The 16337-nt window shown below is 36.3% G+C and overlaps 1 protein-coding gene across 2 annotated transcripts in view; it reads left to right on the plus strand.

The window, feature by feature from the left end:
- DNAlig1 (DNA ligase 1) overlaps positions 1–16337 on the plus strand; it is a 158643-nt gene that overhangs the window by 72246 nt on the left and 70060 nt on the right. For both annotated transcript variants that reach the window (XM_089095699.1, XM_089095700.1), the window contains 3 exons: positions 225–401; positions 4062–4237; positions 10297–10533. In XM_089095699.1, the coding sequence (XP_088951825.1) occupies positions 225–401; positions 4062–4237; positions 10297–10533 (590 nt within the window). The remainder of the gene's footprint in view (positions 1–224; positions 402–4061; positions 4238–10296; positions 10534–16337) is intronic.

The raw sequence follows: 16337 nt of genomic DNA on the forward strand, positions 1-16337 counted from the left end.
TTTCCTAGGAAAACTCAATGACCTAAAATTTTCTTTTCTTGACCCCCTCTCCCTTCACCCTCAGATAAATAATTAACCCCTCTACCCAAAACTTAAGCGTATACATCTATTAGTACAAGCGTCTTTCCATGAATGTTGTTTTCTTTTGTGGCAACTAAAAAATCTTGGAGAGGTAGCAAATTTTTGTAATTGCATGACAGAGCGAGTTAATTTTCATTTTTTAGGCTTAGAACTGGGCCTGGGAGATGGAGCATTAATGAAAGCAGTGGCTCAGACTACGGGCCGTTCTGTAGCTCAAGTTAGGGCTGATGTCAGTGTCCTAGGGGATTTGGGGCTGGTCGCTGAAGCTAGTCGAGGTAAACAGAAGACCATGTTTCAACCCCCTCCTTTGACTCTTAGAGGTAAGAGAAAGCATAAGTGAATAAGAGGAAATAGTTAAGAGTGTTTTAAGGTAAAGAACAAACCTTAATAATAAGTTTTAATCTTAATAATAATAAGTAATAAACAAGTTTTAATCAAATTGAGTATCAATTTGCTTGAGACATCATATTGGGATATATTCCTAATAGTATAGTATTGGAATGTGATTTAACTTTTTTGCGTCATTTTGTCCTACTCGAGAGTGAATATTACATTTTGCATATCTCGGACAGTCTAATTTGATACTAGGACAATTGAAATCCTCCCCCCCCCCTACCTAATTCACCTGTTGTTAGATTCTAAATATTATATTAACTCTTTCCAAAAAAAATCTAATTCTTTATTTAAGATTAGAATATGATGAATTTTTGCGCGTCATTTTGTCTGCTCGAGGAAAAATGTTTTGTTTGCATCTATTGAACAATTTAACGCTGCCAAATTGAGACTTCACCTCCAATTTAGATGTTGTTAGATTTTTATTACCTTTTTAATTATATTTATCAATAATAATCAATCCTAATTTAAAATTTTGAACAATTTAGCTCTGCCAATTTTAAATTTCCCCTCCTCTTCCCACCAAATTTGGATATTTTTAGATTTTTATATTAATTATAAAATTCTAATTATATATTAATCATATTAATTGTATATTAGTTGTTAATTATACTTGATGATGAAATATCTAATCGTAATTAAAAATTAGAACATTTTAAGAGTGCAACAAAAGAAATTTCACCTTTTCCCCCTGAATTTTGAATTTTGTTGAATTTTATATACCCTTTACTTCTATTTATTGAAAAATCTTAATCTTTGGAGTGTTTCAATTTGCTTTTCTTGCAAATTCAACTAAAATCTTTTGCAAAATACAAATACGAAAAAGAATTCTAGTTTTGCTGCATTTGTCATGGAAAGTAATTGAATCACTAATGCCTATGATCAAATAGTTACAATTTCTTGATTACCTGGTTTGAATCACTAGTGGATCACTTGTTGCCTATGAACCCCTGAATCACTAATGTCTGTGATCAAATAATTACAATTTCTCGATTATCTCGTTTTGTTTTGTTTTTATTTACTCTATTGTTGTGTGCTGTATTCCCTGTAATGAGCAAATTGTTAATAGTTACGGTGCTGAAAGAATCCTGGGATATTATGCGAAATATGGGGTCTAGCACACGAAATTACACAGGAGACCTCTTAGGCAGGGAAGTAGGCAGAGGGGGGTTGTGGTCAGTGTTTCAAGTCCCCACGGAATTCCAACCCCCCAGTGTCATAATTTTGTCACAATCCGGGGGGGGGGGGGGGCAAAGTTGGATATATTTTTCCCAAATAAAGTGAAAATCACAGTGAAAACGGAAAAATGAGCCATATAGTAACGTAAACGTTAAGATGTGCTAAAGAAAATTGACCCGTATCTGTGGACGCTTGAATTATGCCAGGATTACCATAGGTTTGACAATGTTTTTGGAGCAACTAAATCTTAGCTGGGGGGCAAACTGGGGTCTGTGGGGGTAAAACGAGCTTTGGGAGGGTCAGTTGCCCCCTGCCCCATAGTAAATTACGCCCCTTCTTAACCCCCGAAAAAAAATGTGCCTGCGTGCCTGATCTAGGGATTTCATCAAACGATACATTAGGACAAATTACTGGTGATGTTGAACTAACGAAAGAAATTCTTTGGAGCTGGAACATACATTTTTTAAGGACCGTCGAAATAGCTACTTTTCAACAGATAAGGAAAGTTCTTTTGGTCACCTTAAAATTAACTAATTTTAATGAGAAATCCAAGCAAAAACTACTGTTTCATAATTAGTATTATTAGTGATCATTATTATTAGGTTTCAAGGTGGAAATCGTCTTCTGTGATTCACAAGTGCTAAATTTAAGGAATTTAATCCCAGGCTAACCAAGATTAATATTCGATTGCGGAATCAAGCCTTGGATGCCGACTAGCGAATTTCGCTACTTTATTTAGCAACCAATAGAGTTGAAAAAACTTGGGTCTGGCAACTAGGCAATTTTTCTTATAAAAACAGTAGAAGTTATGGACGATGAGAATGATTATCTAATTGAATGCTAATAATGGCTGTAAAAATTGGACGAATGACAATTTTTGTCTGAAATAGCTCATTGATTCAATTGACGATTACCGCCTGAGCGCAAAATTTTTTAAGTTAATGTTTCATGGTCTATTTTAAAAATTGTTATTAAGATTTTCAATTCCATTCGGTGATGGCCAAAGGTTTTACATATACCTGACGAGCTATTAAATGACGTCTTATCAAATGAAGAGCGCTGGCCCTCTGTTATATTGTATCTCTATGGTGATCACTTATAATTGCTTGAATTCTTTACTGTCAGGTCTAACCCGTTGATTTTCAAGCCGAAATAACTATCTTTTGTTACGGATTTTCTGCCGCATCTAACCCTTTGATTTTTGTGTAGAAATAATAATTTTTGCAACTGATTTTTGGTGAAAAATTGCACAAGTAATGATACAATATACACCAGAATCATAATTATGTATCAAATATGTATAAGTATATACTACTTTATTATAAACATATAATATTCTGGAAAAACAATTTAATGTGCTATCTCTACTTCCCAGCCCTGATTTTAGCGAAATAGTCGGGGCGACACACCAATAATTTCTTGAGGGTATGCCTCCGTTCTTGGCGATCAAATGTAATAGTTCTTTAGTGACTAAAGAATATCGCCGACGATAGTCGGTCAAATAAGATGAAGCATCGACATACCTTAACGGGTCAAAACATACTTATCTCTGTTTGTCTGCGTGCTTGACTCTGTTTGCCTGACTTACCAGAGATTTTTCTATCTCTGGTAAGTCAACCAGTCATAGCGTCGACCACTCTTTACATCCTCATTATTTTGATTCGATTACAGGAAGTTGGAACCTCCCCACCCTTTAGCTTAAAAGTGGTTTTAGAAGAGGCAGGGGTGTTGGAGGCGGCTGGCAAGAGTTTTTCCAGTGACATAGGGTAAGCAATGGTAAGTAACTCAGCCTCAATGAGTGTAGCGATTTTCTTGACAAACGTCTGGAGCCGATACCTTGCGGTGCTTACCATAAGGGCTGTGGCAAGGTTGTCCATCTCAATATGGCTAACCCATAAGGGCTGTGGCAAGGTTGTCCATCTCAATATGGCCAACCCATAAGGGCTGTGGCAAGGTTGTCCATCTCAATATGGCCAACCCGAGCAAATTACAGCAGCATCGTGTAAATTATGATCTGTTTCTTTAAAGGCGCACTTTAAAAAACAAACACAACAGTTGCTTGACGCAGCAAATGTGCAAGATTTGCCATATTTTTTACTTTTATCTACCCATTTTGACATTCGAGGATATTCTCAAATTCCTTTTTAATTTTTGTGAAGTGTTGCAGAGTCATCCCTGGTAGATACAAAAATCTTTGCTGAATCGCAATTAAAAATTTGCCTTCGGAAAGGACACTGGGGCACTTAAACCTGAGGCAAAATCTCTGCCTAGGCTTCAGTGAAGCCCTGGCCCTCTTAAAATAAGCAAGGTGTATGTTATGATTGTCAATTTTGGTTCCGAATCTAAAATTAAAAGATTTGGAATAATAAACCAGTTTTTTTTTTATTTGAAAATATCTATTTTAAAAGGTGTATTTCAACAGTTGCTTGACGTAGCAAATATGCAAGGAGGAACTGCGATGACGAGAAAAACGGACAAAGTTCAGTCCCTTCTTGTTGCGTGTAAATTCAGTGAAGCCCGATTTTTAATACGTTCTCTCACTGGAAAACTACGTGTAGGACTTGCGGAACTCTCCCTTCTTCAGGTACGCTTTATTTTTAATTCATTGCCTTCTTATATAGATGTAGACTTACTGTTAAGTGTAGTAAGCCATTATCCTTTGGCTTGTTGGTATATAGAGTATCTCTCAAGTTGAACAATCACTTTGTATAGCGTTTATGTATATGATGCTAAAATCTGCCTACATTTTTTGCCACACTCTTGAGTTTAGCTCTAGGAAATAAATAACACAGAAAACTTCTTGGGTAGGGACGTACGTTGAGGGGGAGGGGGGAAGAGTGATTAAAAAAAAAATATATTTCAAAGGTGTATTTCAGTAGTTGCTTGACACAGCAAATATGGAAGATGGAACTACCAGTGACAAAAAAAATGGACAAATTTCTGCCGTTTCTTGTTGCATGTCAATTCAGTGAAACGTGATTTTTAATGCTTTCACTCACTGGAAATCTTCGTGTAGGACTTTAACCTCCTCCAACCCAATCTATTCAAAGCCTCCCTCTTTACACCCTCCCTGGAAGTTTCACTTTCTGTTAGATCTTTACTCACGACCTCCTCCCACCTCATTCGGGAATAATCTGCTTTTCGTTAGGCCCTAGACGGTTGCCCGACAAGAACGATCTTTGGCAATCCGCCATCCTGTATCCGCAGAACGTGCCCTAGCCATCTCAACCTTTCTCTCATTATCAGTCTCTCATTGTTTGGAATACGACCAGTTAGACGGATACCCCAAAGTAATCTGTAGACAATTTCTCTGGAAACATCTAGCAAGTCCTTCTCCGTATTTCGGAGCGTCCACTCTTCAGAACCATATCTATCTTCCTATTCTTCGAAACTTTTTTCAACTGTGAAAAAACACCCTTGGCCTTGGCTATTCTACTTTTAACATCTTCACTTCACCAGTCTATACTAATTATAATATCAAGGTAAGTGAAGCTGTCCACTTGATTGATGTTTTGTTACCCAACGTCACCTTTTCATCTTCACTTATTCCCAGTCTTAGGGAAATAGTCTTCTTAATATTAATTTTCCAACCTGTTAATGCACCCTGAACTCTTAAAACCTCCAAAAAATCATTTATTTTGCGTAAAGAGCGAGGCGTTGAGGAGGGGACAACCCTTTTCATATACGGGATAAATTCCCTTCGTTTTAAGTTTTAGGTGCTCTTTACTTTCAGTTAAAAAAAACTTGTTTTTTAAATTTAATTTCCGAATGTTTTTGAATTAATGCAGGCTTTGGTTTTGCCTCACCGTACATGAATAATAAAAACGAAATTTGCATATTAATTTTTTTTTTTTTTTTTGGCTAAATGGCTTTATCGAAAGTTGTTTAATTTTATTTACGAACGTTTTTATTAGTAATAAATATACGCAACTAACGAATTAACTTACCTAACGAACTTCTATATTCGTATATCTTTATTACGTATATTAGGGGTTTCCACAATGTTTCCACAAGTTGTGCTAGCATAATTTCTGGGGTAATTCTGTTTTAACCCAGGTTTTTGCGGGGTAACTTTGAACGTGCGCAAATGAAATGACATCATTTTTATACAATCCTTAAAAAGGGCTGATTTCTGATTTGCCTCTCAATTACTCTTACTATCTATCTTGGTTTTTTCTACAATTAGCCATGTCTTGCTGCTTATTGCAGAATAGTTGATTTCAATTCAAAGTTGTACTTGTACCAACTAAACTAAGTAATTTGATATTTTCTACTGCTGAAGAGCCAAAAGGTTGGGTTTTCAGGTGAAATCACTCCTGAATTCCATAGATTCAAGACGGCAGAAGTGCTCAATGTTTCTACAAGTTGTGCTAGAATAATTTCTGGGATAATTCTGTGTTAACCCAGGTTTTTGCGGGGTAACTTTGAACGTGCGTTCAAATGAACGTGCGCAAATGAAATGACGTCATTTTTATAAATCCTAAAAAGGGCGTATCCCAGATTCGCCTCTCAATTACTCTTACCTTCTGTCTTGGGTTTTCTACACTTAGCCTTGTCTTGACTCTTGATGCTTACTGCAGAATACTTGATTTCAATTCAAAGTTGTACTTGTTTAGACCTCTAGGACGCGATTGTACACCTATTGATCTCAGGAAGGTGCAACTCTAGCTCATATATTCATCTCAGTTTCTTCATTTTACATTATGGGCCATTCCGTAATTATTTTTACCTACTTTTGTTTATAGAATTAAACAAATAAAAATATTGCACCCGTTTTTCTGTATTTTAATCTGTTTAATACTTATCTATTTAATCTGTTTTATACTTCCCAATAGTCCGAGAGGGCGAGGGTTCGAATCCTAGTCCATCTAATTATTTGGTTTGAGACGGGGGTCAGTGGCGTGACTCTGTAAGCTCAGCCAGAGTCGACCCAGCTCTAAATTGGTGCCTGGAGAAATCTGGGGAAGGTAAACAGGAAGGGTGTGCGAAAGCACAGGATGGTTGGCCCCAACCCCCCATTGCACCTCCTGGCTGAAGGGCCAAGAAACGGAGATCAGCACCGCCGGTAGGGACTGTAAAGTCAAATCCCGTATTCTTTACCCTCCCAATAGCCAATGCTATATGTAAACAATAGTCAAAGTTCATAACTTGCAGCCCTTCCCTCGGGGACTGTGGGGGATTAAGTCGTCCCCAAAGACATAGTTATTAGGTTTTTCGACTATGTTGAACAAAGCGGATATCTGAAAATTTTCATCCGGTGACTTTGGAAAAAAATGAGCATGGGAGGGGGCCAAGTTGCCCCCCAATTTGTTTTGGTCACTTAAAAAGAATACTAAAACTTTTAGTTTTCGTTCATATGAGGCCTATCGCAACATTCTAGGACCACTGGGTCGATATGATTACCCCTGAAAAAAAAAAAAATCCGCATCCGTGATCTTTCTTCTGGCAAAAAATACAAAATTCCATATTTTTGTAGATAGGGCCTTGAAACCGCTACAGTAGGGATCTCTGAAATTTAGTACCAAAAGTATATTATAAACCACTATAAAGATTTCCAAAGAGCGCTGCGTTATATCAGATAGTTCTTGCTAATTGTTTTTCTGCACATGCGTCCCATCTATGTTTTACGTCAAACTCAGTTGCTTCTTGTCGTTGTCCCCAACGAGTTATAGTAAAATTTAGCCCTTGTCCCGTTTTGAACTAAACGGTTCCCTTTAGGGTCAATTTCATCACATTTGACCCTAGATACTTTATTCTAGTTGTAATCATATAACTTTGCAAGTATGTTTTATCACAAAACAAAAAACTAATAAACACGCATCTGTGTTCTTCCTTCTTGAAAAAAATACAAAATTTCACATTTGTACAGATAAGAGCTTGAAACCTCTCCAATAGGGTTTTCAGATACGCTGAATCAGATGGTGTGATTTTCATTAAGATTCTATCACTTTTAGGGGGTGTGACCCCCTTTTTTCGAAAATAAGGCAAATTTTCTCAGGCTTGTAACTTTTATGGGTAAGACTCAACTTGATGAAACTTATATGTTTAAAATCAGCATAAAAATTGGATTCTTTTGATGTGTCTGTTGGTATCAAAATTCAGTTATTTAGAATTTCGGCTATTACTGAGCCGGGTCGCTCCTTACTTACAGTTCGTTACCGCAAACTGTTTGACTTGCTCCAAGTTTTCTCTTGAATTCAGCAAGCACAGAAGAATGTTGAGCTGATACAGAGGAGAAAGTGCTCTTTTCTCCTTGTTAATTCTTCTACTCTCTTCTATTCTTCTAGTTCTTCTATCCCCTATTCTTTTTTAGCTAAATTCGTTTCTGTTTATGAATATCCATATTTTACTTTCTGATCTAATTCTCCAGGACCTTTTTAATTTTCGAAAAAATCAAAAAAATTTCATAATGTACGGATTTTGAGCATTGATTTCTTTTCAAATATTTATTGTTTTTATTATTTTATTTACTGCATCCTATTAATTGGAGTAGGTATTCCAGTGGATTTAAATCTGCTTAGTACAGGCCCGGGGCTCAATCGAGGCATCAGCAGCGCGGACAGATAAGGGGACCTGTTAATGCAGTATTAATTGCCCAAGAATAGCTTTTTTTGTAGAAACATTAGAATAGTTTATTGTAAATCAAAATCTATGCTTGTGAGGACACAACAAGGAAACATTTCGATGAAAATAATGCATCACGAATTGCACCTGAAGCTTGAAATCAAATGCATAAAGAGACAATAAACTGGGCACACTGCCAACATCTCATGATAATGGGCCGGCGAGAAAGTGAAAATGGGTGAAATGGTTACGAGCAAAAAAATAAAAATGTAAAGCTTATTGCAGGAATTATGACAACAAAAATGAAAAATAATAATGAATATAAATGATTGTAACTAAGTGAATTTTTGAACTATTTACGAAAATTAAAGCTAGGAATGAAACCAAGGCTATTGAGTAGGGAAAAGGGAATGGAGGGTGTTGTTGGTGAAATGCCAGGAAATTTTTATTCTCCTTTCCGTGAGAAGGACCAGATTGGCTCTCCAAAGAAGGAAGACAGAAGGGAATTTACCCTCATTGAAGTTGATTCTTATATACCTTTTTCGGAATGTCCGACTATTCAAAGCAATAGCTGTACCACGTTTGCCCCCCTGAATGAGATCGAAACACTAAGAGATAATGAAAGGAAGATATATCATCTCTTAGTTGAAATCACTCACGCTATCTGAAACTAAGGCAGTTCAAAATCATACTTTTTAGTCATTTACGTTGTGAAATTCACAATAAACTTACAATTGTTTATTCAGACTGCCTTATTGTTTATTCATTATACAATTGTTTATTCAATTTATACATTTTTTATACAATAGTTTATTCAGACTTTATCAGACTACCTTGATACATCAGGGTAGTCTTTTACTTTCAGTGCCTTCCTACCCTGGACTACGATAGTTGACTTGAATATAGTCAGGTCAACTATAATTCATGCTGTAGACAAGGTCCAAATATTGAAAGTTGGCTTCTTTGTCAGTAAGACAATTGTCAGGTCAAATTTTCAGATGAAATTAAATATAGTCCTTTTTAAATAAAAAGTATAAATTCAAAATTCATGCAAAAATTTGAAAATAAACTTTTCCGCTATTTCTGTTCAAAGTTAGGCTTCTATAATCTATGGATAATAGGAAAAATTCGAGCAATATCCTTTAACCAAACTAGGACAAAACTAGGAAAAAGAGTCTTTTGAAGTTTTTATGCTTGCATCAGTGATTATTTTTATTTAATTGAAGTTTCTTTTTGTTGGAAATATTGATTATCAGACTTAATCCAAGTCTAAAATCATCTGAGAAGCACCAGAACTAACTAATCCTCTGGTCCCTTAGCCCCCTTCCCCCATGTGCAGAAATACTGTTGTATAGCATCAGCATTTTAAAATATTGTTTAATTTGACATTTATTTAATATGGAGATTTAGCTATTTTTAATTCTTCGTCTGCCCAATTCTTTTTCGAATACCTCATCCCAAAAGAGTTCTTAAATTTTTATACATTTGATTTAAGAGCAAATAAAGATCTCGGCTTTTGTGATATGAAATAGAATGGCACTAAATTATTGTAAATAAATTTTAATAAACCAAAAATAAAAAAGATAAACAAGACTAAACGGGAACTATTTATTCGAAAATTCTAAAATCTATAAGTGAAGATTTGAACATCCATAAGTAACTATGCCCTGACTCTACTTAGTGACATGAGTTAAGGGAAAATACACTATAATTGGAGGGCGAAACAATAAAAGTAGCTTTGACTACAGAGGGTGAAACTCTTGAAGTCAACTGTATTTCAGCTATAGTTGACTTCAATGTCCGAACGCACCCTAAATAGCCTCCCTTACAGAAATTTGATTTCTCGAATATTCAGATTGTGATGCATAATATTAGGGAGGGTGGGTAATTTATAGAGCCCATTAATCCATGGTAAGAATAAAATCCCCCAAAAGGTAGGCTCAGGATGCAAAGGAACAAATTCCAGAAATATATTTAGTAGATTAACAGTTTGTACATGTAATGAGACTTTTCGAAAATACAGTTTTTTTTTTCTTTCTTTTTGCTCCACCTTCTCATCTTCGATTTAATTTTATCTAGGCCTTGGCACAAGCGATTGTCTTAACACCTCCATGTCAATCATATCCTCCTTCTGTACTGGATTCATCAAAAGGGAAATATGATAATGTCAAAAGCAAAGTTGAAGAAGTGGCTACAAATATCAAGGTTGCTTACTATCAATGTCCGAGTTATGAGAAAGTAGTTTCAGAACTGTTGAAAGAGGGGGCTGAAGGTATTGTAGATCGGTGCCCGATTACGCTTGGTTTACCTGTTAAGGTAAGTTTGCTTCCTAATAATGTTGAACCTGACTTATGAAAGCAAGTTATACAGAGCGAAACAGAGAAATCTTATAAGATTTCTCAACGAGATGACTTACCTTCAAATTTATTACCTGAGGACTATTATCTCAAGATAGCTTGTTAAAAAAAAATACGTTAAAATGTTCGGGCAAAATTAAAACTAGCTTTTTCTGAAAAAAAAAATCCCGGAAGATCCTCTGAATCACCTAAAATTTGGATAAGACTAATTCATTGCAAAAAAGGGAAAAAAACTCGTAGTTGCATCCAAGTATGGTATTTAACAATTTGTTACATCTCAACGGTGATTTTGAACAATGTTCATACCCAGCATACAGAGATTGGTATGGGGGCCTCCCCTAAAGTCTTTCCACCTCAGTGCAATGGGTGTGTAGACCTGTGTGAATAAATAGGTGAAATACTCTTAGGTTATCAACGTGCTTAAAAAGAATGCTTTTAGGTCTCAGTTTAACTTCTTTTCTCTTTCTTTCTCCCTTCTTTTATGTTCATTTATTTCATTTTTTCCTAGGCCGACTGATTTATACTCTGCTTATGAATTAAAAAATGTGTGTTTTTCCCTATAACACAGGGGGGGGGGGGGGCTCTGGGCCTACCACCGCCTCCCAAAGCCTAAATTTTAATGAATTTCTGGGAGCTTATTATTCTAATTATCAAATAAAATTTGTTTTTGTCTTTATTATTGACCCCATGAAAAAAAACAACTCGTGAGTACATGCCTGCCGTTAATGTGGTGTTTGTGTTAATTTTTAATTTGGTATCAGTTATTGTTGATGAGAACTTTATCTTTTTATTATTGATTATTGTTTTTATTAGTCCCTTCGAATGAGAATAAAAACTTTAAAAAAAAGGAAAAAAGAAAAATCGTAATTAGAAGGGAAGAAATATAACAATTATAATAAGACCATTTAGAATGTGTATATGGTGAAGGACCTGTATGCTCTAAAGGGTTGTGTAGCTCATATGAAGAATAGGCAGACTACCCGACTCCTAATCGAGTTAAGTGTGCAGCAACGTAGCGTACTATCTCCAGTATTTTTTGTATGCCTATTGACTGTGTGCCTTAACATACTGTTTTAGAGAATGCATAAGTAATGGGCGTTTAATATATGATTCTACTGACGAAGTCGCCCTTGCTGCCTATTGCCATGAAAACGCACTGCGGAGCTTGATTTAAATTGGGGCAAAAGTCTTTCTCCCTATGGGCCCGCAGGTAAATACTGTTAAGCAAAGTATATATCATATGGGGTGGTTACTATTTTGGTAGGAGGCATCTGGTGCAGGGGCACTTGCATTGAGGTTGCCATAGAGTTTAAGATAGCACCGTGACCCTAGATGGAAGCTGTGACAGAGAATTCGTGATAGGCATGGCGTGTGCTTTAAATTGACAAATTCCTGACTGTACTTCAAAAAGAAAGGGGCTTGGAACTATGTTAAAGATACAAATAAAGAAGTTTCAATAGTAAAGATCCAGCGCTTTATTCCCCCTTTCTATGACTATAATGAGAGAAAGGTTGAAATGGCTATAACACTTTCAGCGGATAAAGGATTACAGATTGCCCAAAATCATCCTTGTTGGCCAACTGACTAGGGTCAAACAAAAATCAGGTCGTCCCCGAATAGTATGGATTTAAGGATGTCTCCAGATTGGAGAATGTTGTAAGGGAAGACTTATAGGAAATGGGACCTCCTTGGGCGGGTGTAAAGAGTGAATAGACTGGGATAGAGAAGGGGTGTGCGTAGCTGTGTTGGCCTCAGGCGGCTTGGTGCTGCAGTGAGTTGTAAATAGTAGTAGTAATGGTGAAAAAATTGTTGTTTAATTTATGTGGTAAAGTTCATTAGAAAAGCAGATCTGCTTTTACCGAAATAATTCTTCTCATGCAGTGCTTGAACTGGAGCCTAAACTTTGAATCGGGCTCTAAAACATCAGCAAGAATACAGATGTTTATGATTGTTTACATTTTTGTATTCCAATTCTGCCCAGGCTAAATTATGCTTTACAATGGAATATATACGTTAGAATAAACAAATAATACTTTTAATGTTTTTTTTTGGCTTAATTCTCTTTCCAAATTTAGGATTCGGCTATTCTCTTATTATGGCTTTCATAAAAACATTGACACACACACATGTTCAGTCATTAGGAAGGGGGGCAGATTTTATTAAGAAGGGGGTCAAAATATGAAAAAACACGTTTTAAGGCTATTTTTCTGAGACGAAAAACAATTCAAACTTTTGGATCATTCTTGAGAGGGCAAAATTCTCCCACCCCTTGTGTGTATGTACGGATAAAAGCATGAATAAAGGGGGTAGAAATTCGACATTTCATATAACTAGAATTTGGGCTTAAGATTTTGCTATGGTTTTTGACTATGCTATGACCTATAGTTTCTCCTTTTTCTGTGAAGACCTATAGGGATCCTTTTTCTGTGAAGACCTAGGTAAAATAATAAAAGTATATGATGCTGTATCAGGACTTAGTTATTGCCGCGACGCTCTAGGTTTCCTATTACTCTACCTGGAGTTTATTGAAAACTTGTCTTGGTTGATAAGAAAAATGAAAATAACTACCCCCCCCCCTCCAGTTATTTGGCCAGTAACATTTCTAACTATTTCGCTTGTTTATGTCAATCTACACTCAAAAAAAGCTTCTAGTGTGTCAATTTTTACCTTCAGATAGAGGGCCTTTTGTCCCCTCCCCCCCGCATGTATTTGGGTGTGAAGCTGGGTGGCTACCGCACGGAGACTTTCAAAGGTGTTATTAATACTTTATCTGTGAATAATGCCTAGCCTGGGCCTGTCATTGTGTTAAAACGACTTTGAGTATGCCTAGGAAATATGTCTTTTCAATGTTTTGTGACGGTTGTATTGTTGGTAGCAAGAGTAGAAAATATCTTTAGAACGTATTGTGTGTCTTTATAATAACCCAGAGTTTTTATTTTTGGAATTTTTTTTTGACATTTTGAAATTCACTACATTTTAATTATTGATTTTAACTTAATACCTAATAATTTAGTGGCACGTAAACCGGTAATTAACATTGAGGTGATTTTGTAATTAAAGAACTTTTGTGTCCTGATCTGAGGGAAATATTAACAAATGTAATGGAAGGGATTTAACAAACTATATTTGTCCAAAGTCCGTCTATAAAACTCGTGAAAATAAAGTGACTGGTTGTATTTCTTTACGTTTTAGAATTATGCAAAACTAGCAATTTACTGAAAACACAAAATCCATGCTTAAGAAGCAAGAATGCTTATTTTTATACCGTAAAAACTAATGTGTTTTATGTTTCTATTTCACAAAAGAAAAAAAATATTAATTTGTGTTTCCATTAAAGTGCTAATTTTGCATAATTCTACCGGCATAGATCCTTATAGATCGAGCGTAAGATAAGAAAATAGTTCAACTTTAAATCCTTGTCTTTTTAGAATGTCTTTTAGAATTTTTTTTTAGAATGTTGAATAATCTATTATTCTAGGGAAAGGGAAGAGACCTTTAAAATTGCCGTCAGTAGAGTAGTAGGTTCCATTTCTGGTCCTTTATGTTCCTTCCTATGCTATTCTGGTCCTTTACGTTCCTTCCTATGTTATTCTGGTCCTTTATGTTCCTTCCTATGCTATTCTGGTCCTTTAAGTTCCTTCCTATGCTATTCTGGTCCTTTACGTTCCCTCCTATGCTATTCTGGTCCTTTACGTTCCCTCCTATGTCATTTGGGGCCTTCCTATGCTATTTTCAAAGAGAGTGAGTATCCTCTCACATGGCCTAATACTTCTATGGAAGCTATAGCAAGGACTGGTTTGGTGGGTATAGTCTGGTTTGGTGGACATAGTCTGGTTTAGTTTTTCAAAGAGAGTGAGTATTTGCCATTTTTGCAAAAAGAGATTCGCAAATTGGACACTATGAACGATATTAATTAATGTTTTGAATAATAGGAGTGTGAATGATTTTAATTAGTGATTGGATTGTATGAAGGGGGAGAAAAAAAGGATTAAACTGATTAGCAGTTAAGGTAACCCCGAAGGAATTGTTAACTCAGGTAATTTGTTATAGATTTGAAACATCATAAGTCTATGAAATTGGCTAACGACGATAGAATGAAAATGTGACTCAAACTAGTTTTACCATTCCTATATGGTCTGTATAATACACAAGTGATGTTAGATAAGTATTGTCAATTTAAATTGGATCTAACGGATCCTTCGTTCCCTCAAGTCTGAGAGCAGGGAGGGGAGGGGTCAATTTTTGAGGGAAAACCAAAAATACTCAGAATCAAAAATAAACGGGATCTGCCTCAAGGGGAAGGCTCAAGACCCTTTGTTCCCACATTTCTGAGGGCAGGGGAGGGAGAGGGGGAGTCAATTTCAGAGGGAAAACCAAAAATACTCAGAATCGAAAATAAACACGATCTGCCTCAGGGGAAGCTCAAAGGTCCTTCATTCATCCATTTCTGAGGGGCAGGAGAGGGAGGGGGTCAATTTTGGAGGGAAAACCAAAAATACTCAAAATCGAAAATAAATGAGATCTACCTCAAGGGGAAGGCTCAGATGCCCTTCGTTCCTCCATTTCTGAGGGGCAGGGGAGGGGGGAGGTCAATTTTGGAGGGAAAACCAAAAATGCTCAGAATCGAAAATAAACGGGAATCTGCATCAAGGGGAAGGCTCAGAGGCCCTTCGTTCCCACATTTCTGAGGGCAGGGAAGGGAGAGGGGGAGTAAATTTCAGAGGGAAAACCAAAAATACTCAGAATCGAAAATAAACGGGATCTGTCTCATGGGAAAGGCTCAGAGGTCCTTCGTTCCTCCATTTCTGAGGGGCAGGAGAGGGAGAGGGTCAATTTTGGAGGGAAAACCAAAAATACTCAGAATCAAAAATAAACGGGGATCTGCCTCACGGGGACGGCTCAGAGGCCATTCATTCCCCCATTTCTGAGGGCTGGGGAGGGGGGGGTAATTTTGGAGGGAAAACCAAAAATACTCAGAATCGAAAATAAACAGGATCTACCTCAAGGGGAAGGCCTGGGCTGATGTTTGCAAGTCGAAGAATTGGTCTTTGTTGGTTTGAATGTCTAAAGTGCCTGTCTTTCTCTGTTTACATGTCTGATTCTTTTTGTTTGCATGTCCGGGTTGGTGTTTGCAAGTCCAAGATGGATTTTCAGACCTACGTTTTTTAGATTTTCGTGGGTGTTGGGTTCCTGGGGTTTATTATTTGAGAAGTTAACTGTAGTATTTCGTGATTTGAAGTGCTTCAAATCATGAATTAGAATAGTTAATTAGTTGTTTGGGTTTTCAGACCTAGTTTTTTTTAAGATTTTTGTGGGTTTTAGGTTCCTGGGATTTATTATTTGAGAAGTTAACTTTAGTATTTCATAGTTTGACCTGCCTGAAATCATGAATTAGAATATTTAATTGGGTGTTTGGGGATTTTCATACCTAGGTTTTTTAGATTTTCGTTTCTGTTTGACTCCTGGGGTTTATTATTTGAGAAGTTAAGTTCAGTATTTTGTGGTTTTACGTGGCTGAAATCATGAATTAGAATAGTTAATTAGCTGTTTGGGTTTTCAGACCTAGTTTTTTTTAGATTTTCGTGGGCGTTAGGTTCCTAGGATTTATTATTTGAGAAGTTAACTTTAGTATTTCGTATTTGACGTGCCTGCAATCATGAATTAGAATATTTAATTGCCTGTTTGGGGATTTTCAGACCTAGGTTTTTTAGGTTTTCGTGTGTGTTTGACTCCTGGGGTTTATTATTTGAGAAGTTAACTTTA

The sequence above is a fragment of the Artemia sp. Qi Xiang Cuo genome, chromosome 10 (assembly GCF_049724085.1).
Source record: "Artemia sp. Qi Xiang Cuo chromosome 10, ASM4972408v1, whole genome shotgun sequence".
NCBI classification, from domain to species: Eukaryota; Metazoa; Arthropoda; class Branchiopoda; order Anostraca; family Artemiidae; genus Artemia; species Artemia sp. Qi Xiang Cuo.